The sequence below is a fragment of the Pan troglodytes genome, chromosome 8 (genome assembly GCF_028858775.2).
Source record: "Pan troglodytes isolate AG18354 chromosome 8, NHGRI_mPanTro3-v2.0_pri, whole genome shotgun sequence".
Taxonomy (NCBI): domain Eukaryota; kingdom Metazoa; phylum Chordata; class Mammalia; order Primates; family Hominidae; genus Pan; species Pan troglodytes.
This window is the reverse complement of record NC_072406.2, coordinates 72,532,764-72,558,862: the sequence shown is the minus strand read 5'-3', so window position 1 is coordinate 72,558,862 and position 26,099 is coordinate 72,532,764. Positions and strand designations below refer to the sequence as shown.

Genomic DNA, 26,099 nt, shown 5'->3' with positions numbered 1-26,099 from the left:
ATGTGCGCTCTCAGACACCTGACTCGGTGACTTAGTTTATAATCTCTGGTATTCACCTTTGTATCTATCAGATTCTCAACTTAAACTGCTGCTGCTGCTAATAAAGCCTCCTGTATTATTCCAGGCAATACTTCAATTAATAGTTATTTCCACCCAATTTACTTATTTGTTGATGCATTCATTCACAAAAAACTTACAGGCACTTGCTATATGCCAAGAATGCTTCCAGTTGCAGGGGAAACAGTAAGATGAATATTACATGGAGTCACATTGCCTTGTGCTGAGTCAAGGCTTGTGGCAACCCAAACAGGCCAAAGAGTTAAGCCTCCTCAAGTGTACAATCTTTATGTAAGTTGGGTTACTGTTTATTTAAAGCAGTGGTTCTCAACTAGGAAGACTTTGCCCCCTCCCCCAAGGGACATTTGGCAATTCTGGAGACACTTTTAGTTATCACAAATAGGGGATACCACTGGCACCTGGTCAACAGAAAATGCTGGTAAACATTGGACAATGAGCAGGACAGTCCCCTACAGCAAAGAACTATTCAGATCAAAATGCCAATACTGCTGAGGCTGAGAAGCCCCAATTTAGAGGCACAGTAGTGATTGAGAGAGGCTCATTACTGTAAAAGAGAAGGGGGCAGGTGACTCCAGAGGCAGTGGCCTCTCCTCTGAGGTTCCGAGCAAGTTGACTCTTAGTGAATTGACCCACACTGGAACCAAAGACCATTCTGAGGGGTAGAATTTTCTTCTTCTCAATTACATTTCCATGAAAGAATTAGCATTCCTGTCTTAAAGACTGGCATCCTGGCTGCTTTCCAGTTGCCTACTCCTTAATCTGCCTCCTCTGCTTATTCTGAAGGGGCTCATAATTTAGGGTGGAAGAAGGACAGGTATACCAAAATCTGTGATGTTGTGTAGTAAATACAAAGAGAGTTCAATGAAATTAATGCTGGGAGCACTGAGAAACTAAACTCCACCTGGGGGGTCTGGGCAGGCTTCACAGATGAGGCGGCATGAACAAAGCCTTTGAAGGCGGTGTTTACCATATCGCTGAAAGAAGACACTTTTCTCTTTTAAGCCATACCCTGCATGATTGCATTTATAACTGGTGACAAGATGTTTTTGGCTGCTCTTTCAGGAAAACCTGCTTTTGTATTGTACTGTATTAAGCAAGACTTCTTTACAAATTTTGCAGGCCCAGCTTTGCAGTGTCTTTCCTCTCACCATCTTTCTATCAGAGATTTCAATAGTAGGTGTTTTCAACTATGAAATTATACATGTTAGAGTTTAGCAGTGTTCAATGTTGCAAGCTTTCAATGAGTGAATTACATGTCTCGTTGTTTTAAAATTGTATATGTATTTCTTTCTGCTGCTGCTCCTACATATGGCTATGTACTGTAGGAAAATCCAGTAGAACATCATTGCCTGCAAATGTCTGTTAGACTATTAAGTACAACATAAAATGGGTTAAGTTGGGATCATGCCTATAATCCCAACATTTTGGGAGGCCAAGGTGGGAGGATTGCTTGAAGCCAGGAGTTCAAGACCAGCCTGGGAACATAGTGAGACCCCGTCTCTAAAAAATAAAAAAGTAGCCTGGCATGGCGGCGCATGTCCATAGTCTCAGCTACTGAGGAGGCTGAGGCTGAGGATCACTTGAGCCCGGGAGTTCGAGGCTGCAGTGAGCTGTGATTGCACCACTGCACTCCAGCCAGAGCAACAAAGTGAGACCCTGTCTCTAAGAAGAAAAAGAATAATGCCATTTTGAATCCATTAATTGAAAAAATTGCTGTGGTAGATATGGATGAAAGGAATAGATGTTACATTTCTGCTACAAGAAAATAGTGGGGTCTTCATAATGTAATTATCAATAAGTTATAGAATTTTTCTTTTCCCTCTGGAAATTGTGTGTTGATTTAAGGTGCCTATACGTTATAGGAAATTTTCTCTCTCAATTCAGAAGGAATTCTGACATCACACAAGGGATAACATTGTATCCTTGAAACTAACTTTTAAAAAATGTGTCCTTTTCTTGGTTCTTTTTACAAAGAACTTTTATTCATATTTTCATGTTAGAAATAAAAGAGTTCAATTATTTTAGTTTGGACCTTAAGCTGGATAGTTTATAAACATGCATATTAGCTTCATTTTTCATCAAAATGTGTTTCTTTTTTATTTTAGTCTGATGCCAATGCAAGTTACTTAAGAGCAGCTCGAGCTGGACACCTTGAAAAGGCCCTCGACTACATAAAAAATGGAGTTGACATCAACATTTGCAATCAGGTTAGCTGGAGTTATTATTGAATTTTTTACTTAAAATTCTAAAAATCCAGACTTCAAGCTCCTTAAAGACTTCATTTATTTGTGGGGTTTTTTTCCATTGAATTTTATCAGCTTGTCATTGTCAAATTATTCTCTGTTAGAGGGACATTCAGAAATGTCAGCATATGTCCCTTAATAATTAATTTCTAAAATTTAGTAAATAATGATAACAGAACAACCCATCCAGTTTTGAAGTACTTTGATTCCTAATTCAAGATTCAAGTTCCTGCACAGCATACATGCAAGCGATCATCAGGTGGGACTTTATAATATCTCAGGAGTTCTTGGTCGGTTGTTTACTGCTCTATTTTCAACCTGCTGAGTAGAGCTTTTCCTTTACTTTTAATCAGAATGGGTTGAACGCTCTCCACCTTGCTTCCAAAGAAGGCCATGTGGAGGTTGTTTCTGAGCTGCTGCAGAGAGAAGCCAATGTGGATGCAGCTACAAAGGTCAGTATCACATATTTAATGCTTTTTGAACCACTCGCCACGTTCTGTGAGGATTCAGCCCTCAGTAAGAATGGGGGCACAAATCTCATAAGATATTTGTCAAATTTGTTCTCTTTGGGGAGAACAGGAAAATTCAAAAGATCGATGAGTTGATATATCTTGACTTTCATTTCACAGAAAGGAAACACAGCATTGCACATCGCATCTTTGGCTGGGCAAGCAGAGGTGGTAAAAGTCTTGGTTACAAATGGAGCCAATGTCAATGCACAATCTCAGGTAAGCCTACAACTCCATGCCACAGACATTTTGTTATCATTTACAAACAATGTTCTTTGGGTCAGGTGCTTGCTTAGTTCACATATCCTCTAAGAACAGAATACTTAAGAACTGTATTTAAAAAGTTATATTTGGCACACTTTGGAAGGCAAAGGCGGGCAGATCACTTGAGGCAGGAGTTTGAGACCAGCCTGGCCAACATGGTGAAATCCTGTCTCTACTAAAAATAAAAAAAATTAGCCTGGCATCATGGTGTCTGTAATCCCAGATACTTGGGAGGCTGAGGCACGAGAGTCACTTGTTCCCAGGAGGTGGAGGTTGCAGTGAGCCGAGATTGCACCACTGTACTCCAGCCTGGGTGACAGAGCAAGCCTCTGTCTCAAAAAGATAAATTATTGCAGATTATTTAAATTCGTATGTATTTTCATTTGCAATATATATGTGTGTGAGAGAGAGATTTTTAAAGTGGCCTATCTATAAAAGATACTGGTCATAGACACAAATGTTTAAAGGGTATCTGTAATGCAGGGTCTTACACTATTTTATGATGCTAGCTTAGGTTCAATCTTTTTAAAAACAGGCAGAAGGAACTTTAAAAGTCCTCAAGTTTAATAAAAATTTTCAGATCCTTTGTAATGAACATAGGTCCTCCTATAAATCTTACATGGTCTTTCATTGAATTTCTAAGAGGAACACCAATAGGTTATCATTTATCATTTGATAGACTTTGAATCTAAAAGAATTAACTTTGCTTTATTTTGTTTAAAAATATAGGTCCTCATTATTCAAGTATTCATTATTTGAGCCTCCACAGACAGGTCCTGTAGGAAAGCAAACGTCATCATAATTCAAAAATATTCACTAAGGACATGACCACATTTAAAACTGGTTCCCACTCAAACATTCCTTCCAGTCGAATGCTCACTTCCATCCTTATTTGTCAGTGTCTCCCCAGGGGTGTTGGATATTGAACAAATTGATTGCAGAACAAAACTGCAAGTTTTGACAAAGACACTAAGTTTCCTGAAGTCAAGGAAAGTGATATTGGAGAACTTCTGGGTGCACAGCTGAGCTGTGGGTACGTGGCACTCTGGCAGTATTAGGCTACGAAGCATGTGAAAAGTTAGGATGATTTCCTGTTAGCGGTTTCATATAAGAATGATTTGAAAATACATAGATTAAATGAAGACAAAAAGATAAGTGAGATCTTTGGATGGCAAATACTTCTTCCAAAACATGGTCTTTTTTGCTTATGCTATGAAAATTAAAAAGTGAAGAATGTCAACATATATCATTTTGTTGGGAAAAATAACACTTGGTTTAGTCTTTGTTCATTCTGAGAACATATATGAATCCAGTTATAACTTACATTTTATTAAATCATATAAGCCTATTTTTATAATTTCCAGTTTTATCTTTTAAGAGTAAGTCTGAATCAAACTTTACAAAATTATTTACTATGGCCTTTTGCTCTCCATTTTAAATGCACTTGATTTTACCAGGATTTTCTAGTATGATTATCTTTGGATATTGGGAGTCTCCTCTGTTTTATGGGTTCACAGAATCGTAGTGACTTCCTCCCCTGCTTACTACCGACATAGCAGTGATAGCTCTGATGCCATCAAATGTCAGAGTCAAAGAAAAGGAACTGCACAGTGCTTCCAACTGCATGGTTCTTGTATATTTGCTCTAAATTAATTCTAGATCCCTGTTGTTGGACCTTCGTTACATGATCTATGCCAATTATTCTGATTCCCTAGGAGAGTTCTCTTGGAGTAATAACGCTTTTCCAGAAAGGAATGATGTAAAATTGAATAGCAACAAGTATGGTACTTTGAGAGAGATACAGACCAGCTTACTACAATAGAAGCATCATGCTTTTAAACGGGTGTTTTTCAAAATAGCCCAATAATATTTTACTGAAATGTGGCTAAGTAGTTTTAAGCTCTGAGATAGTGGGAAAACTCTTTAATCCATTTTCATTTCTTTTATTATTTTCTCAAGGGAGGAAAAAATCAACCTCCTCCTTTCAAACATCACATCCATTATTGACTATTAATGCTTAGAGTAGCCATAGTTTTAAACTGGCTCGGCAATGTGTGGGAGAAGCTGCAGTTGAAATAAAATCCTAATTAGTTCTAATTTCAATTTATACGCATTCCACACCTATGATGCAGTAAGGGAGAAGAACATGTGAAACTCCCTGTTACTTACAGTTGTGCTCGGAATTACCAGCCACACATGGCACAGCAAAGCATTTGCCCCTTCATCTGAACACCTGCCCTCATATGCCTTCTGAACTGCATTGTTCTGTGGATGGAATAAGCAATGAGATGACCCTGCAGAGGAATGGAGTTTCAATGATAATTCCTGGTAACAACTCTTCAGTAGGAACTGTTATAAAGAGTAACATGCAATTATGTCACCTTGATTTAGGAAGCAGCACATAAAACAGTACAGAAATATTAATATTCAAGACAGCATCTCTGTTGACATGAAATTTTAACCTGTAAGTGATATTTAATAGCCAACAAAAAATAGGGTAAAAAGAGCCCCTTACTCTTCTTTACTATAAAAATTCTCCTTATCTTAAACATAAAAATGACATTGGGCAATATCAAGTTCTCATCTTATAAACCAAGGCTCTATAAACTAGGAATTTGTAGATTTTAAAGTAATTTTTGTCATTGCCTTGATCTTAGGTCTTAACAAGTTAACTCCTTCTTTTAGTACTTAACATTCCAGTAATCATTTAGTCCTACTCTGAGAAAGAAATTGAGCTGACTAAATTGTGATTATAAAGAATTCTATTATTAAGTCCTTAATACTTTATATTAGATGTATCAACAATGATTAGCAATGTTTGCTATTGAAAAATCTCAAACTGCACAGTCAAATGACATCCCCCACTCTTCTCTCCTTCTCTGTCTTTATAATATAAAATACCAACTGAATTTATAAAGAAGCAAAGTCTGTTTCCAATAATATTTTAACTACCAAAGTATTTTTAGTGAACAGATTTTTCTAGTGGCGTTTGCAAAGGTAAGACCCTTTAGGTTAGCCAGTGCCTCCTTGGTCTTTCTGGGTACTCTGATATTCCCTATGGTGGGAAAGTCGGATCCTGACAAAGTTAGACAGTACAAGTATGGGACTTTGGGTATGGTTCAGATTGAGCCTCTGTGACCTTATATTGCACCTCTAATCTAACTGACCTTCATGAAAATTAGTAACATATATGAATCAATGCAAATCTTTCACCATACCCTTAACATCTTAGTTAAAAACAGCACTTTATGATGTGCAAAGGCTGGCCATAGAAAACTAGAATGAGTAGAAAAATTTCATGGATGAAATTTAATCCCTTTTCCAAATGAAGTCATAGGAATACTTATTATTTCATTTTGATGTGTATTAGACAGCATGCCTCAGTACTATCTACAAAATTATAAGTCTGCAGCTTTGCATGCTTATAATAGCAACACTATAAACATTCAGAGCAGAAGGTATTGAATATATTGGATAAAATCAGACTTCAAATAGCATACTCATTCCATCTTAAGCTACTCTGCCTTTTGAGAATTTAATCTGTTGTTGCTACAGAAAAGAAAATGCAAATTGGGCACCCGTATATTCCTTTTTAGCTAGCTTTGTTTTGGAAATGTTCTAAGTTAGGAAATTATTATAAAAACAGTGGTGTACTTTTTTCTCTTATTTTGAAATCTGACCATTCTCCCAATCCATGTGCCATTTCACAGCAAACAGTTATGACTCTAGGTTGTCTAATGACAACACATTGAGTTTATGGTGCCTCAACCTCTTTGAGCTAGGGAGTGATGGCAATATTTTTATTCGCTCTTTCCAAAGAACACTTCTAATTTTCTCTCTAGAATCATAACTAAATGGTTATGTATGTGTTCTCATGTCTTGACCATTTCTTGAGACATAAAATTTGTAATTTTGGGGTGTTATTTGAATTACAGGGAGAGAAACTAACTTAAGCGCAAGAGGGAATTTATTGGAATTAGTTAAGGAACACAGAGAATAGAAAGCTAAAGAATCTTTCAGAAAGCTTTGGAAACCCAATAGCTGGGGTGGAGAGTGGGAGAACAGAGTGAGAAGAAAGAGAGTAGGATTACCCTTTGACCTGGTTCCTACAGGTCAATCAAGACTGGAGAGGGAGAATCAAGGGTGGACCTAAAAGAGAAAACAGAAGATAGCCTGCATGTGTGTCTACCCTGTAATTAATGAAGGGCAAGCTTCTCTGTCTCAGTCCATCCAGGACAAGTCCTACCTGCATAATGGGGAATAGGTAATTCTCTGAAAGAAAATAGGGGTGACATTGTCCTGAAGGGGAAATGGGTGTGTGGGCACTGGTGACCAAAACTAAAGCAAAATAAAAGAAACACCCATGCACTACAAATGACCACTGTAAAATTGAAATTTCCACCATGAAACACTCACCAAAAACATTTTATCAATATAGATAGCAGAAATAGCATAAGAAGGCCAAGCACAGTGTTCATGCCTGTGATCTTAGCACTTTGGGAGGCCAAAGAAGGAGGATCACTTGAGGCCAGAATTTGAGACTAGCCTCAGCAACATAGTGAGACCCTATCTCCACAAAAATAAAAATAAAAAAGCCAGATGTGGTAGTGCATGCCCATAGTCCTAGCTACTCAGGAAGCTAAGGGTGGAGAATCGCTTGAGCCCATGTTAAGGCTGCAGTGAGCTATAATCACACCACTACACACCAGGCTGGGCAATAAGAGCAAGACCCTATCTGTATTAGCTTGTTCTCATGCTGCTAATAAAGACATACCCAAGACTGGGTAATTTATAAAGGAAAGAAGTTTAATTGACTCATACTTCCACATGGCTGAGAAGGCCTCACAATCATGGTGGAAGGCAAATAAGGAGCAAAGTCACGTTTTACATGGTGGCAGGCAAGAGAGCTTGTGCAGGGAAACTCCCATTTATAAAACCATCAGATCTTATGAGACTTATTCACTACCACAAGAACAGTGTGGAGGAAACCCCCCCCCATGATTCAATTATCTCCACCTGGCCCCGCCCTTGATACCTGGGGATTATTACAAGTCAAGGTGAGATTTGGGTGGGGACACAGCCAAATCATATCACTATCTCTTAAAAAAATTAAAGAAATAGTATCAGACCATTCAAGGACAGATATCATATGATTCTGTTTATATAGAATATCCAGAAGAGGCAAAACTAGAGAGAGAAAGTGCATTAGTGGTTACTAGGGGGAAATGGGGAGTGATCACTAAGGAGTATAGGGCTTCTTTTTGGGGTGATGAAAATATTCTAGAATTAGATAGTGGGAAGGTTTGCCCAATTTTATGAATATACTTAAAGCCACTAAATTGTACATTTTTAAAAGGTGAGCTTTATGATATGCAAATTATATATTAATAAACAAATATTTTAAAAATCAAAAAACAAGGAAGTATGTAACTGTTCAGAAAATGACCAACTTTCAGGTAATAATCTTAGGATGGCAAGCACTCAAAAAGAAAGTAGAAAGCTATTGTGGAAAAGGAAAACAATTAATTACAGGGCTGCATCTTGCTGTGGCTGTTGTCTACAAATATATCTAAGTAGTCCTAATTCTGTGCATCTCAGTTTCTGTCATCATAAAACAGGGCATGTAGAGTGATTTCAGAGTTGTGCCTCTTAAGAATAACTCTTGAGAAACTCCCGGTCTGTAAGAAAGCATTACCTTAAAACCCAGTGCCTGAGTCTGGGCTTTCTTCATGGATCCTGAAATGGTTGGTTCTGGAAGGAAACTGTGAGAACAGTGGACACTCACTAGAGCCAGAGATGTGTGGATAGACTAGTGTTTCTTAGGCAGTCTTGGGCCACAGCAGACCTCCACCCCAACATTGAGAACGAACTGACATTACTTGTCTTGACATAAATATCTTGTTGATATTCATGTCTGAAAGAAAAACACTTATTTTGGAATTAAAAAAAAAAAAAGGTGGGTGTGGTGGCTCATGCCTGTAATCCCAACACTTTGGGAGGCCGAGGCAGATGGAACATGAGGTCAGGAGATCAAGGCCATCCTGGCCAACATGTTGAAACCCCACCTCTGCTAAAAATACAAAAATTAGCCGGGCGAGGTGGCACATGCCTGTAGTCCCAGCTACTTGGGAGGCTGAGGCAGGAGAATCTCTTGGACCTGTTAGGTGGAGGTTGCAGTGAGCTGAGATCTCACAACTGCACTCCAGCTTGGGCGACAGAGTGAGACTCTGTCTCAACAAAAACAAAAAACAAACAACAACAACAACAACAACAAAAAACTTCTAAAAATCTGAACCTGCCCTCTGGAAGTTTCAGCTTTCGGAGAGAGCACTTGATGAGGGAAGATAGATGCTTAGTACCTAGTTTAGCTATGAGAAAAAGCCATACTGGTTTTGGCCTTTTCTTTTCTTTTCTTGTTTTGTTGCTTAAAGAATATTTAAATTAACTAAGGATGTAATGATCTTTCATTTTGGTCCAATTAGAAAATGAGAAAATAGCAATATGATGAGGATAATCCTAAACTCCCTTTGAATTTCACTCATAGCGTCATAGCACTGGGAAGAAAGACAAAGATGAAAGACACAGGGACCTATGGGCATGCACACACACACACACACACACACACACACACACACACAAATCCCACAGTGTTCCAAGTACTCCATGCTTCATGTTTAAATGTGGTAGAATGTTTCATGATAAAACAGAGTAACAGTGGGCTCCAGAGATATTATCAGGTAGACAATTTAAAAGGAAGAAGATTGAATGTGATGTTGCATTCCACTGCCTCTAATTTTGTGTTTCTAATCTTGAGCTTGGCAACTAGATCACCTAACTTGTTACAATTCTGTGCCAAATAGAGGAAGTAGAATAGAGGAACTCTCTGATAAGTACATAGCTATGGTGGATTTGTTATGTGGCATCACATTTATCTGCTTGAGGATCTTTTTAACTTACTTTCTAATTCTCAGTTATAAGCCAAAAGCAGTGTGTTTGCCAGAGGCTGAACTTATGGATAAGTAAGGTGATCATATAGTAGTTGATATTTATAATAATGAACCTAAACTTTTTGAATCACAAAAGGTTGAATATTTGGTAACATTGTAGTTTAGAATATATTTACTTTTATTCTTTGAAATTGCATAATGTATACAATAAAATTTCTGGAACATTCAGTTAAATAGAACTGCATTCTGAAAAGTATATTCAAAAAGAATTTACTGGCTCGGTGCAGTGGCTCACACCTATAATCAAGCACTTTGAGAGGCCAAGGCAGGCAGATGGCTTGAGCTCAGGAGTTCAAGACCATGCTGGGTGACACAGGGAGACCCAGGCTCTATAAAAAATAAAAATAAATTAGCCAGGTGTGGCGGTGCATGCCTGTAGCCCCAGCTACTTGGGAAGCTGAGGCAGAAGGATCGTTTGAGCCCAGGAGATTAAGGCTGCAGTGAGCTGTGATGATACCCTGGCACTCCATTTGTTTATTATTATTATTATTTTGATACAGAGCAATGGAGTGAGACCCTGTCTCAAAATAATAATAATAAAAGAATTATAGTTTGAAAATTGTTTGATGCTTATATCTTGCAATAAGATTTTAAAATAGTATAGTATTTCATAGATATGAAATACATTATTCTAGAGAAAAAATGTATATACAACATTTTTTTAGTAGGAAAAGATGTAATATGCATATTAATTTGCTTGAATCCAAATTCTTTGAGAGTTGATGCACATTTCAGAGAGGCACACAGACACACACAAACTAAATGTATGTGCGTATGTATGTATGTGTAATATGTATGCATATATGTATTCTGAACATTAAACTACCTTAGCAAAAAAATGCAAAGAAAGGAGGCCTACAAAAAACAGACTATGAATTAGATTGAATCATACCATTATGCAAATCGGCATTTCTTTTTTGCTCTGAAAGACCACATCTGTGGTAACTTTGAAGCTATTTGAAGCTATTTGAAAAGCTTTGAAGCTATTTGAGATTAATATAAATTCCTCCCTGAACTAGTCAAAACTAGTTCAGATACTTTTGTGTGAAAATATTACATGTTTATTTAAAACAGATAATTGATGCTTGGGAGCTACAATGACTAAATGTGTTTTTCTTCATAGTCTCATAGCATCTAGTAAAATACTTACTCATGGTAGACTCTCAATAAGTGGTTGATGACTAAGTGAGTGTACTTATTTCTTTAAAGTGGGTAAATTGCTTTGAATTATACTTGGACTATTAACTATGAACTATTAACTATGAGCTATACTCAAATTATGAATTATGAAATATAATTTTGAATTACACATATCAGGAATTTAGCTTAAGCCATGGTGCTTGGGTTTTCTAATAAATATTTATATCTATATGAAAGTATTATTAAAGTTATTGTATGTGAGCACTTCTTGGAGCATAAATCATCAGTACCATGGAAAAATAGATTGTCTCTGGAAAGCTGCAGACAAACTTTTTTTTCTTATTTTGCAGAATGGTTTCACGCCATTGTATATGGCAGCCCAGGAAAATCACCTGGAAGTTGTCAAGTTTCTTCTTGACAATGGTGCAAGCCAGAGCCTAGCCACAGAGGTAAGACACTGTTTTTTTCCTGTGGGTGAGTTCACGTATTTATAGGGCATTTTGAAAACCTGGAGTTGTGAATTTGTCCTACTAGTATTTCAATTGAAGTTTTATATTAATGTGTGGGTTCATAAGTTTTATGAAATACATTACTATAAGTCTACTTTTAATTTTTACAAATCTTCTGTTGCATAGATACTCTTTCTACTCTTAAATGCCTGATTCTATGCTATAATTATGCTATTATTTTAATATTTAACGTATTTGCTTGAGAATTCTTTTCTGTCTCTTACAATTTTGGCTTATAGGCAAAGGCAATCATTGTTTTGGAGTAATTGATGTGAACTATCTTTTCAATAAAACATTAGTTTTAAATTGTTTTTCCAAATTTAAGTTTACCTAATTATAATGATTGAATTTGTATTTTTTAAGTTAACCAGACTTAATTCATAGTTATAAATAAAACTATTGTACTTTTTTTGGGGGGGGAGGGGGGATGGAGTCTCACTCTGTCACCTAGGCTGGAGTGCAAAGGCGTAATCTCAGCTCACTGCAACCTCCGCCTCCCGAGTTCAAGCAATTATCCTGCCTCAGCCTCCCGAGTAGCTGGGATTACAGGTGCCCACCACCCACACGTGGCTAAATTTTGTGCTTTTAGTAGAGACAGGGTTTCACCATCTTGGCCAGGCTGGTCTTGAACTCCTGACCTCGTGATCCACCCGCCTCGGCCTCTCAAAGTGCTGGGATTACAAGTGTGAGCCACCACGCCCAGCCAAAACTATTACACATTTTTAAGTGTTAAATAGATGTGGTATTTGAAGAAAAAAAATATTTGCTGTCTAGAATAGAAGAATTATTTAAAAATAGAAAGTTATTTAGGCCATTGGTACTGTCTTAGGTAATGTTGTTTATTTTTTAAACTAATCTGGATGGAAGACTGGAATCACTTAAGCATGTCACCAGATATCTATTGCTAATAATAAAGGATCAATATTTGAGTATTTTTTATTTCTAACAACACAGTGAATTAGGGCAGATGCAGGGTTATCCCTATTATAAACCATTACTCTTGCTTGCATGCTGATGTGCTTCCTGAATGGCACAGAAAAGATGGCAGTAGATAAACTGCATCTAATCTCACTTAGTTTTTGAGATTATACCTTCTAGGGAAACCACTAAATAAATTAAGAGATAGCTCACAGAAAACATACACAAACAAACATAAATATATGAAAAATTCTCATCCTCATTTATAGTCAAATACTAATTTATTAGTCAGATACAAAATAAGATCTAATCTTTTGCCCATGAGACTAAAAACAAAAATTTCATGGGGAGAGGAAACCAGAACTTTCCTACAATACTGGTGAAATTGATTGTTGGTTACAACACTTTTACAGAACATTTGGCAGTAACTATCAAAAACTAGTATTTACAAGCCTTTTTACTTAGCAGCTGCACTTCTAAAAAGTTATATTATAGAAATATTAGATATATCAAATATATATTATAGATATGTTTGCATTAGGATGCAAAAATAGTATAAAGGATGTTTGTCAACACAATTAATAATAGCAATTTTTAAAAATCAGAATCTAAATTTACACCAATAAGAATCCTGTTTATTCAGAACTATTTGGCTTGGAAAGAAACAAAAAAGAAACCTGTTAGTAAATGTTCATATATTTATACAATAACACGCTGTTAGCACTGTTAAAAACGAGGCAAGGCTCTATGTACTGATATAGGAAAATGTCCATAGTAGATTGTTACCAGTGGTTTGCCCTGAGAATTCGGAGGGAGCCTTTGTACCCATCAGTACTGTTGGGGATTTTTATACATATTTTTTTATTTTATACCCATCAGTGCTTTGGGGAATTTTTATCATGAGAATGTACTATTTTTGTAATAGTATTCTTAAAGCTAGTTAGGAAATAACTACTGGTTGATATCAAAATAACAAACATTTAGCCAGGTGCAAGGGCACACACCGGTAGTCCCAGCCCCTCAGGAGGTAGAGACAGGAGGCACTTGAGCCTAGAAGTTTGAGGATATAGTGCTCTGTGGTTGCACCTGTGAGTAGTCGCTACACTCCAGCCTGGGCAACAGTGAGACCCTGTCTCTAAACAAACAAAAAAGAACAAACTTGAGCCTCTCTTCACACTCAAGAGTAGCTATTCTAAGCACACTACGATACACACATTGTGTCCTAGCGGACAGGGGAAATAGAGACAGGCAGAGACTGTTGGTTAAGAGAAAACCCATCCTCATTTTTTGGATGGAAATATTAAGTACTGTAAATAACCTAATGAAAGTGATTCCATAGCTTTCTTTGTGAAGATGGCGTAGGACTCTTTTTTCACACTGTGATGTACGGATCACTAAGTATCTCTCCTTTAGAAGCAAACATAACCCCAATTTACTGCTAATAGATTAGAATTAGATTGTAAACCAATTACCAGTAACTCTCAGAGCTCTCTAGTACTTTTTGAAGTTTTCAAGGCCCCAAAAGAAGCCCTACAGCTAACTTAAAGAAAAATAGTACGTGAGATCTTCAAATCACTACTTCAGTCTTTTAGCAAAGGATATATATTTTAAAAGTTTTTACTCTTTTACTTTGATTTAATTTCATGTTATTTTTGTAGTTTTAAGGGAAAAAACAAGAAACATGGTGTCTATTAAGTCACGTTCATGTCTTCAGGGAGGTTGCTGTTATATTGCTATATAAACAACATCTAATTACCTAGAGATGTTTGAACCTTTGAATTTTTTCTCTTCTTTTGGATTATTGGAATTGGAGAATAAGAACAACAACAGGAAATAAGACATTTTATTCAAATGATATTCTAATTACTGTATTGCTCTCTCATTAGCAATAATATTGGTGTCATTTATAGAGAAGTCTGTATTTACAGAACAAACAGTAGGGGGCAATTAAAGGATCCTTTAAATAGCAAGTTTTTAATAGAATCTTTAATTCACTACACGATGGGATATTGCCAAATTCTTTCAAATGTATTTTTTTCAGTAAGCCTGGCACACTTCAAATCTTGTATATATGTAGCAAGACTTAAGTATAATTGTGGTTTTTAAAATGTTTTTGTATTACTGTGTACTGCATCTCATATCTTTTCTCTCTATATATAATCTTCCTTTTGCTAATTACGATTCTGAAGCACACAGTATATTTGTTTGTTCATTTATTCCATGAGTAATTATTAAGCACCTATTATGTTTCAGACACTTCATAAGGTACTGGATATCCTTGAGCAACCAGGGGATGGACCTTTTTTCCAGTAGCCTCTATCACATTTCCTTTCTGCTCATTTTTCTCTGAAGAATAACTGCACAAAGCAAACCACACCATTTAAACTTGGTTTTGAAACAAAATCTGGAGCTGCTAATTTTAGCTATTAACACCTTAGAGCTGGTATCTTTGTGTCTTTAATTGGCTTATGCAGGAAACATATTCTTGTCACTGCTAATCGGCTCAGTTGCAGTTTATTTTCTGGTACAAAGTAGTTTCCTTTATGTATAGGTCCTGTGAATTTTAAAATTCTCATCAGTGGAAATGTAGCCATTTTGTTTGGTTTCAGAACAGAAGTGGACTGTCATTTTTACCCCTTAGCTTTTGTTCAGGTTTTTTAAGTGAGATGCAAAATTAAATCTTAAAACACAATTTTCCTTTTGCCACACTCTTATTTAAACAATGCATATTTTCTTTTTTTTTTTGCAAAAGTAATACATTACATAAATGAGAAGGTACAATAAGAAGCAAGAAATCTCTGTTAATTTTCCCTAGAGATAACATTTTACCCGATTGCTTGCACGTGTACACGTTAGATACATGTATGTACCTTTATGAAAATGAAAATATATATTTACATTGACATGTAGACTACTTTTCTTGTTATATCCTAAAGTTCCTGTCTTTAAGTGTAAACCTATGATATTGTTTTTGTGACATCTTGGATGTATCTAGTCTTTCCCTGTTTGTTATCTTTCTTAAGGCTTCAGGGAATAACCTTCTAGTTGTTTTGGTTATGTTATTGTTTTCCTTTTTCCTGCTGTCTTTGGTAGTAAAGTTAAAAGAAACAGGCAGCATTTAAGCCTTGAAGCATGGAGGGTAGAAGGGATTTGTATACATAGAGAAAAGAAGAGGGCATTTCAGGGTGGGGGAAATAACATGAGTACAGGTGTCAGAGGAGAGTGAAGTCTGTACGTGCATAATCAGTACAGACACTGGCAGAAAGGATTTTATAGGAGACAATACTGAGCAATAATGTCCCTTAAGTGCTTTGGGTCAATGTTTTGCACATCTTGGGTATAAGTATGCTGATTTGCATTCAATCAGATGAATTATGAGAGCCTTTCTCCATATGCTAGCAAGGGAAGGAATGTTGAAAGGGATGTTTTAGGAAGACCTTGGTGCATATGTGCTCCTATGTGTTTTCCAAATGCTTTTCTTTACCATGGGACTACAGAAATAAAATATCATGACCCAAATAAAATAATAAGTAACTTGCATGCCAGTTCTCTAGTTTAAAAAAAATGCCCTTTTGAGTATATAATAATGAAACCTTTGCAGAATTACAATTTGTGAGCCAGTCCTAGGATTTTCTACCCTGTGCTGTTTTTTCTACATTCAACAACTCTAGGTAATCCACAAGTTAATTTCACTGCAGTGAAATCTGTAGCTGTGTCCCCTTTATCAAGTCCCAGGGCAACACAAAGGGGAGATTCAAAATGTATAGAGTATGTATGTGTGCACTTATGTCTGAATTTATTCTAAAGTCGTGTTTTAATCAAATTCATAGAAGCAGAGAGGAACATGGTGGTTACCAGAGGCTAGGAACTGGGAGTAATGGGGAGACAGGAGGTAATGGTCAATGAGGAGGGATAAGTTTTTGTTTTTATTTTGCTTTTTTTGAAATTTATTGCACAACTTGATTAACAGAGTTAGTAATAATGTATTGTACATATCAAAATTGCTAAGAGAATAAAGTTCAAATGTTCTCACCACGAAAAAATAAGTGTGGTAATGAAGATGTTACTTAGCTGGATTTGTCCACATTGTATTCATAAATCATAATATCACTTGTACCTCTATAAATATTTATAATTTTTAATTTAAAATAAAATTTAAAAAGAAAAAAGACAAAAACCAGAATAAATATATAGAGTCATGTTTTGCATGATCTTTGTGTTGTCTTCTCTCAATGGTCACAGAAGCCAAGAGTCTTTCTCTTAGCTCTAGAGACCTTAGCCTCTATAGATCTTTCATAAAGCAACAATGAGTACAGTTCATGAATTCACCTATCCTGACAGCAGCAGGAATATGCGAGGCAACAGGGCACAGTAATGAACCAGACAGACATACATCTCAGTTTTTAAAAATCAGTGGAAATGTTTACATCTTATTTAAATGATCTCCTTTGAAAACTTTGCCTGGATGTAGCCTGAGATTTTTTTTTTCTTTTTTTTTTTTTTTGACAGAGTCTTGCTCTGTCACACAGGTGAAATGGCATGGTCTTGGCTCACTGCAGTCTCCACCTCCCAGATTCAAGCTATTCTTCTGTCTCAGCCTCCCAAATAGCTGGGACTACAGGCATCCACCACCCTCGGCCAATTTTTGTATTTTTAGTAGAGACGGGGTTTCACAATGTTGATCATGCTGGTCTCGAACTCCTGACCTCTGGCAATCTGGCCGCCTCTGCTTCCCAAAGTGCTGAGATTACAGGCATGAGCCACCGCACCTGGCCCTGAGATTGTTTTATGAATATTGATATTATAGCAACTTTTTCTTTTATATGTAGTATTTTTGTACACTTTCAAAATTTTCCCAATTAATGTATATTAATTTTTAATGGAAAAGAAAACCAAAACCCATGAACTTATTACAAATTTCTTAGTATTTTTTACTTTGTATAGATAAATTTTTTTTGAAAATATCTTTTCACATTTCTGTCCATTCGAATATGTTGTTAGTTTTAATAACCCCAAACAAAAATTGATGCTTGGTCACTTGGTTGCCTTCTTATTTGTTAATTTAATAAAAAAGAAAATATTCATTGGAGCCCATCTTGACCCATCCATTTATTTGCAGGATGGCTTCACACCGTTGGCAGTGGCTTTGCAACAAGGTCACGACCAAGTCGTTTCGCTCCTGCTAGAGAATGACACCAAAGGAAAAGTGCGTCTCCCAGCTCTTCATATCGCGGCCCGAAAAGACGACACGAAAGCCGCCGCCCTGCTGCTGCAGAATGACAACAATGCAGATGTGGAATCAAAGGTGAGGCACGAGGGACACGGGCCTGTCATGCAACTCTCCGGTATTAGACACACAACCTTTAAGAGCACCTGGTCTCCCTCTTGGCAAGCTTATGCCATGCCTTTAACTTCATTGAAGGGAGGAACAATGTGTGTCTGAGCTAGCCACTGAAGGCACAGCCTCCCTTCACATGAGAAGCTGGGGGGTGAGGGGAATGCGGCCCTATGCGTGCTAAAAGGGAGGCCACCTCAAAAGAAATCAATTTCTATGCAGTGATCATTTCTTTCCTTTGAATATAGTTTTGGAATATATTCAACAGTTCAGCTCAAACATCAGGGTGAAAAATTACAAAATGCTAAAGACAGTGTACACAAACAAACCTCTGGTTGATACCCAAGATGACAGGCCAGGCACTGAGCGTAGATCAGCTGCGGAAAGCATGCCAGCAGCAAGACAGCCACAGCCAAAAATTCCCATCGTCTTGACATGTGGTACCTGAAAGTCTCTGTGACGGAAATGTGGCATTTGGACTAGGCCGTTGCGTAGCCCATCATTCAGTCTAGCTTTCTTTCTGTGCCTATTGTGCTTTCATCAGAGCTTCCATCCTCATTACTTAGCTGTCATGAGCTTTCTGCAATCCATATCACCAATAGTGAACTAACCGTTCATTTTTTCCTCCTCTTTGCTTCCAAATGTGTTAACCTAGATGGTGGTGAATAGAACAACAGAGGTATATATATATATATATATGCATATACGTGTAGTCTATATCTGCATCATCATTTTCCCATGACTTAGTGCTGCTGCCTCATGTCTCTCCCTTCTTCTTTGCATCGCCTTCTGTAGGCTAGATACCTGCTTTATCCCCAATCCCTCCTCTCCCCAAAGGAGCATGTGCCAGATAAGATAGCAGTAGTTTGATTACCAGGGCTTTCTGCAGCTGAACCTGGTGTTTGAAAGAGATGAGGAATCCTTGACTCTTAAGGGTATTGCAATAGAGCTGTGTGAGATGAAGAGTCTGGACACTTTAGATGTTTATCAGCTATATCTAAAGCTGCAGACAACCCTGTCATTCTACTCATCCAGGACTCGTTTTTTAGGGTTGTGCATGACACTTACCCTCTGTGGTGTCAGCAAAAGGAAAGGTATTTCAGAATGGTGTCAATATGACCCACCCTTTTACAAGACTCAGTGAGATAGCTAGCATGGCTAAGAAGCTTGCTAACAAATTAGAAATGCATCTAGTTCCTATAAGGTTTCAATCTTTGGGGACTAAGTGAATCGCTGCATGTTTTAGCATTTTTTAAGGAAGTAAAATGACCTTGGTATGAACAATCCAAAAACATGTGTTATTGAATAGGCATTGGCTAACAAAGAGATTAACTTGTGGATTTTTCATGGAATACAATTGCCCATTATATAAAACCAACTTTGTGGTAGTACCTCTTCCCCCCAAAACTGCTTTTGTCATGAAAATTGGCATTTACTGTTCAGTAATTTGAATCTATATCAAATATATAAACTAATTGAATTTTGAGTTTCAATGCACAATTCTATCATCAGTTATAAAACAGCGGCACTAATCAAGCTATCAGCTATAAAGATTTTTCTCATCTCTATCTTAATTTCTTGAAATGTTGGCTTTTCTATAGTTCTGTTATTGGATTACTAAAATTGCTCAGTCTCCACCCTTGGTTCCTCCCTGGCTATTCTTCTGCCTGTAAGTTTGGGGGTTATTAGAAAACCTGTGAGCAATTGGCACTGATCGAAACCTAGTACAGAATGGAACATAGACCTCAGCATATTTTGCTTCCTCATTTTTATTTGGGCAGGGTTATGATATTTGCCTGTCAGGCAGGGGGCTGGCAGGAATCAATTGAATGTCTGCTATGTTTTCTTTACAGAGTGGCTTCACTCCGCTCCACATAGCTGCTCACTATGGAAATATCAATGTAGCCACGTTGCTGTTAAACCGAGCGGCTGCTGTGGACTTCACCGCAAGGGTAAGAGCACAGCAATGTGTAATGCCTTTAAAGCATTTGAAACTATTTTATACTCTCTTTCCCCAACATGAGGATGTTGGGACAAATTGCCTCCAAGAGTCCTTCCAGTCAGTGAAGGCTATGATTTCTACTCATCCTAGTGTATGTTCTTGATTTTACATAGGTGTGCCTGTTTCCTAGCAGGAGCAGTAAACCAAGATCAGGAATGCTACCTGGGATGGATGATAAATAAATCTATAAATGCATATATAGAAGATGTGATTCAAGGAATCGTGGCTGGAGACAACAAATAGTTCCCTAAGTTAAAATTTCTGAAACCCTTAGAAATTGGTCAGATGGCACTCAGTGCTCTAGAGATCAGGGTCTTGACCTTACAATGGGAATGTTCTGGAATACCTGGGTGAAGCCTAAACTACAGAATCTAAATAATGAGACCATCTTTTGCCTTTATCTTCTGTCCCCTACAAACTTTCATAATGAGTAACAAGTTTGTGTAACCTGAGTAAGCTCATATCCATTGAAGAAAGGAATTACAATGTCATATGGCCCACTGCACAGCAGGTTGGACATCCAAACAGAGTAGCACTGCTCTCAATTTAAAAACTGGTGTTCAGCTTGACCATCAGAAACACTGTTGGAAGTACAAGTGAAGCTGGAGGCAGGATGAAGTAGTGGCTGAAATCCTGGACTCTGAGACTCCTTAGGTTCAAATTTTGGCTTTCACTTTTTTCCCTGTGTCTGTCAGTTTCCTCATTTATAAGATGAGATAATATGAATTATGAAATTAAATAAACAATTATAAAATATCACCTCTCCCTCACTGCGTCACTGAAAATTAAAAGAGATAGCATATGTAAATCACTCAGCTGGTGCCTGATGTAGTATCATCACTAACAGCAGCGGCAGTAGTGTATTAGTCTGTTTTCACATTGCTATAAAGAGGTATCTGAGATTGGGTAATTCATAAAGAATAGAGGTTCAGTTGGCTCCTGGTTCTGCGGGCTGTACAGGAAGCATGATACTGGCACCAGCTCGGCTCCTGGGGAGGCCTCAGGAAACTTAAGAATAATGGCAGGAGGCGAAGCAGGGACAGGCACATCACATGGCCAGAGCAGGAGCAAGAGAGCAAGAAAAGTGGTGCTGTACACTTTTAAATGACCAGGTCTCATGAGAACTCCCTCACTATCACAAGGACAGCACCAAGCAGATGGTGCTAAACCATTCATGAGAAGTCCTTCCCCATGATCCAATCACCTCCCGCCAGGCTGCACCTCCAACACGGGACACTACGTTTCAACATGAGATTTGGGTGGGGACATACATCTACACGATATCAAGCAGCACTGTTATTTTGAACGTAGCATTTGAAGTCTTATTTTTTGCTGAACCCTCACTTCTTAGAAGAGAAATGAAACTAGATTAGATAGGGAGATAGTGTATAATGCTAGCAACAGCAGTACAGTGGTAGTTGCATCAGCAGTAAAAATAATATCATTTCTGAAGTCTTTCCTGACTGTAAGATGCCAGGCTATGCATTTTATCTCACGTATACTAATATAAGGAAAGGTACAGTTTATCCTTATTTTACAGAAGAAGAAACCTAGGTTTAGAGATAAGAAGTAGCTGCTTTAGGATCACAGTGCTAGCAGGTTGGAAGAGGCAGGATTTCAGCCCCAAAGCTCTTAACCACTATTCTCTCCCCTAGGTAACTTAAAGGGGTTTATTTTACTTTCCCTCTTATAATTTGTTAGTTCTATAAAAATTAATAAGGGCTGAGATTGTACTAATAGAAAAGCTATTTCCTATCCTGTTGTCATGAGCTTGCCGAAAGCCTTCAATCAGTTTAAATGACTGGAGAGCGTCAGTCAATTTTATTCACAATTTTTCTTATTGTGTTAACTACATCCTTGATGTGGCAGATCCAAGGCCTAGTTTGACACTTTGAAGGACAAAGCTAAGCCCTTCTTTAAGTCAAGTATAAACAGGGTATGTCAGTGTTGAAGCTGAAGTTCATTTCAAGATGCATTCTTCTGGTTTTATTTCTGTAATTCATAGCATAATAAAACCTCATTAAGTTACATCTTCTAATTAGGACATTCAGAAAATTTATGTCAGGGTGGTGTTTGAAGTTTGTCTTTGTGCCTTTGTTCAGAAATTTTCCGAGTTGCTAAAAACAAGAGGATTAGAGAAATGTTTAAGCAATTTAAGAGGACATATTACAGTATTTTCAGACTTTTCCAAGTGATTCTAAAGTGTTCATTTGCATTAAAACAATGACTGTGGTAATGACAAAAGATGCTTATTTATTGATTAAAAATCAGTGGAGACATCAGACCCACGTCGTTAACCTTCCTGAGTTACCATATATGATTTAAAATACTTACACTGTGCTTTTGTTTAAAATATGTTAAAATTCAGACTTTTCACTGATTCAGAAATGCATTTTTCCCAGTCTTTCCTAATTAATGAGGTCTAATAGCATTCTGAGCTGAAGGCTGTGGTGGAATTTGATTTTATTTAATAGGAGGCTTGGGCTGTTGCGTATTCCCAAATGAGCTATGCTTCTCTCTGCAGTGGGTGATTGATGACTGGCTTTAGGGTACCTGAGAACTCTTTTTAAAGAGCTTAAACTGAGGCAACTGCCAGCTGCCTCAAGCAATCCATTTGAGGTCCCACATCTGTAGCAATTTTGTTGTATAATAATCTAGCATCTCCACTTTCATATTACAGAGGCTTCTCCCTTCCCAGATTCCATGGAGTCTTTCTAGGTCATAGTTCTCTCAAGAAGGTAACAGAAATAGCAGGTGAAAGTAAGAGGCCCCTGAATGCAGACAGGATCAAATTGTATCCAGTCAGAGCAATAAAGGGAGCATTATTAAGCCTCATTTGCTAAGAATTGGCTGCAAATTGTAACCATAAATCATATGCTTCAGAGCCAGGTTTGGAGAGAGGTATTGATGAGGTGGTTAGAAGTAGATTAAAAAACAGCAGCACCCTTTGTCTTGGGGGGCTGCAATTTCTGTTTTCTGCCTGTGACAAAATACAGTAGGGAGTGGAAGATTTAAATCAGTGAAGAAAGAAGTATGACAGATAAAGTCTTGCAGTTCTTTATAGCACTGTAGACTGAGGGAATGTCCCAGAGAGTGACCACCTGCTAGCAAAGATAGCTGGGGAAGAGGAAGAATGACAACACTTCTGGAATCTTTCCTGCATGCAATAGATGTTCATTTCCAAAGCAGATAATAGGTAGAAACAAAGGCGATGTGACTGAAGGGAGTACACAATAGAAGGAATTGCTTTCTGTATTCATTTGTAGTGCCAACTAATTCATGCAGCAGTAAAGCAGGTCCCAGTCAGTGGTGAATGTATACTTCTGAGTAGCAGTTCCGGTAACTGATTTATAGCATACTTAACTGTTTCAATAACACCTTTCCCTCAATTTTTATTATGATGTTTGCATTGTAATTTTACTAGGTATATGTAAGATATCCTGTCTGACATCGTCAATATTTCCTTTTGGATTATCCTTGGAGATCTATTCAGGCTCATGGGTCTGCTGCAGGGAGTTAATGCAGTAGCTGCTGAATGCTGCAATGCAGCGTCAGCATTCTTCATTCTTTGAACTGAGTCTGCTGAGATGGCACTGACACTGTCTGAATTTATGCATGACCCTTGCTGTCTTTGCAAATCATTCTAGCTCTCTTGGGAAAGAGAATGTAACTAAAACATACTAGAGCTAGTACCGATTGTCATTCCAGTAAGGAGCATTTGTGCACTAGAGTAACAAAAGGCCAAATTGTATTATGTGGTTGCCTGCAAAGTTCCCTTTATTGATTGAATAAGATAGATTAATACTTTGCTGGCTGAATTTTTTCATCAAATACAATGGACCACCTAATCTAATCTTCACTCTTGTCATTGGCCTTTCTCTTGTAAATTATTATTCAACTTCCCATTTTTAGAAGATAATTGAATAAAGCATTCTTCTGTTAGTCTTGCCATTTAGCACTTTTTGTTTTGATCTCTGAAAGGATTAGGGATTTATGTGTTTGGATTCTATACCTCGTTTGTTTCCAAAAAGATTTCGGGTGGTTTACAGATTAAAATATACAGACGTGAAGGGCGGAACCAAAAAAGTAAATGTTACCAAGCAGCAGGAATGAGCCAGTAAATACAATGGAAAATAAATATAGGCCTTAAAAGCTTTGATATATATAGTGGAAAAGGAAGCATGGATAATAGAGTTTCCACTTTTGACAACTGAAATCCTGTAGTTACCTATAGAGACAATTTTTGTGTGAAATAACTCAAACATTATTTTTATCATAGGAATCCTTAAGAACAGAGAATTAAATAGTTAGCAATATCTTTAGTTACTATACTTCAAAAGGCTCAATTCTACTTCCTACTGCCTATGACTGCTATAACTCCATCTGTGAAGGCACCTTGCCCAGAGAAGCTGAGAGACTGTGGCCCAGCTACTTAACTTTATGATGTTCTAGTTGTGTAAGAAAGAACTTGGCATGTATGGCACAGATCAGTGACTGGTTAACATGTCCATTGGGCTGCCTTTTTCAAATATTGGGTATTTTATACAAGGTTTTGATCGATATTGGACCACATTCAGAACCCTACTAAATCATACAAAGGGTTACTTTATTTAAGATATTTTAATGTTTGGATAAAACGAGAGCAATGTTTTTAGATACTTGAACTACTAAGCCTGTTGGTGGAAAAATAAAAGGATTAGACTTCTCTTCTGCACTTATATACTGTTGGTAGGAACGTAAATTAGTTCAGCCACAAATTGGAAAGCAGTTTGGAGATTTCTCAAAGAACTTGAACTACCATTCAACCCAGCAATCCCATTACTGAATATGTATTCAGAAGAAAATAAATTGTCTTGCCAAAAAATACGTGTTCACATGTTCATTGAAGCACTATTTATGATAGCAAAGACACAGAATCAACCTAGGTGCCCATCAACAGTGGACTGGATGAAGAAAATGTGGTACATATATACTATGGAGTACCACGTAGCCATGAAAAAGGAACAAAGTCATGTTTTTTGCAGCAACATGGATGCAGCTGGAGGCCATTATCCCAAGCAAATTAATGCAGGAACAGGAAACCAAGTACCACGTATTCTCATTTACTAGTGGGAGCTAAATGTGGGGTACTCATGGACATAAAGATGACAACAATAGACACTGGGGACTACTGTTGTGGCAGAGTTGAAAAACTACCTATTGGGTACTATGCTCACAACCTAGGTGATGAGATCTTTCGTACACCAAACTTCAGTGTCATGCAATATACCCACGTAACAAACCTGCACATATACCTCCTGAATATAAAGGTTGAAATTATTTTTTTAAAAGAATTATGTTCTGTCCAAACCTGAGGCCAACATGGCTTAGCACATGCATGAGCAAAACAGTATCCATGGATGAGCATTATCTGGGGGATTTCTTTTCTAAATTCAATCCAATTTAGCAATATTTATAGAGCATCTACTATAAGCTGGACCTGAAGGTTCAGACTTGAGTTACCTACTCTACCATTAGCACTTGTTACTAATGTGTGAATACTTAGTACTTTATTAGTCCCTACACTACCAATTTGTTCAGGCACCAAGGTGCCAAACCATATAATACAATTTCTCCCGTAAGTCCCCAAAGCATAGCTGCATCTAGGCTATAATGCTGAATAGGACTTTTCTAAAAACTCAGGAATTGATGAAAGGAGTTGAAAGCAGAAAGGCAAAGCTGAAGGATAGGTCCTCTGTAACAGTGTCCCCAAAGACCACAGGCTGTGCCCCCTTCCTTGGAGTTCGTCTGGTGACCCCTTCTGAGCCCCCGGAGACCACTGTGTTGCAGAGTCTATCTCATTTCCCCCAAGTGGGAACCCCTTTACCAGATCTCTCCTAGCCAGAGTCCAGGCCTCTTAACCACCTCTGGGCCCCAGTGAGGAAGGAAACTCTGTTTTCTCTACACCTGGGCTATGTTACTTCAGTAGCCACTAACCTGGGGAACTAGCTTTGATTTAAATAAATTTTTTTTTATTCTCAAGAGCATTTCAAGTGCTCAATAGCTAGTGGCTACTGTCTTATTAAATGGCACAGATATATCGCATGTCCATCAT

General features: G+C 37.5%; 1 protein-coding gene across 38 annotated transcripts in view; it reads left to right on the top strand.

Moving 5' to 3' along the window:
- ANK3 (ankyrin 3) overlaps positions 1 to 26,099 on the top strand; it is a 714,446-nt gene that overhangs the window by 452,666 nt on the left and 235,681 nt on the right. For 25 of the 38 annotated variants that reach the window (XM_063781815.1, XM_054659637.2, XM_054659642.2 and 22 more), the window contains 7 exons: positions 2,184 to 2,285; positions 2,675 to 2,773; positions 2,951 to 3,049; positions 11,592 to 11,690; positions 17,788 to 17,973; positions 18,659 to 18,682; positions 19,857 to 19,955. In XM_063781815.1, coding sequence (XP_063637885.1) covers positions 2,184 to 2,285; positions 2,675 to 2,773; positions 2,951 to 3,049; positions 11,592 to 11,690; positions 17,788 to 17,973; positions 18,659 to 18,682; positions 19,857 to 19,955 — 708 coding nt within the window. The remainder of the gene's footprint in view (positions 1 to 2,183; positions 2,286 to 2,674; positions 2,774 to 2,950; positions 3,050 to 11,591; positions 11,691 to 17,787; positions 17,974 to 18,658; positions 18,683 to 19,856; positions 19,956 to 26,099) is intronic. The other 13 variants (XM_003312571.6, XM_063781818.1, XM_063781817.1 and 10 more) reach the window with 1 other exon arrangement.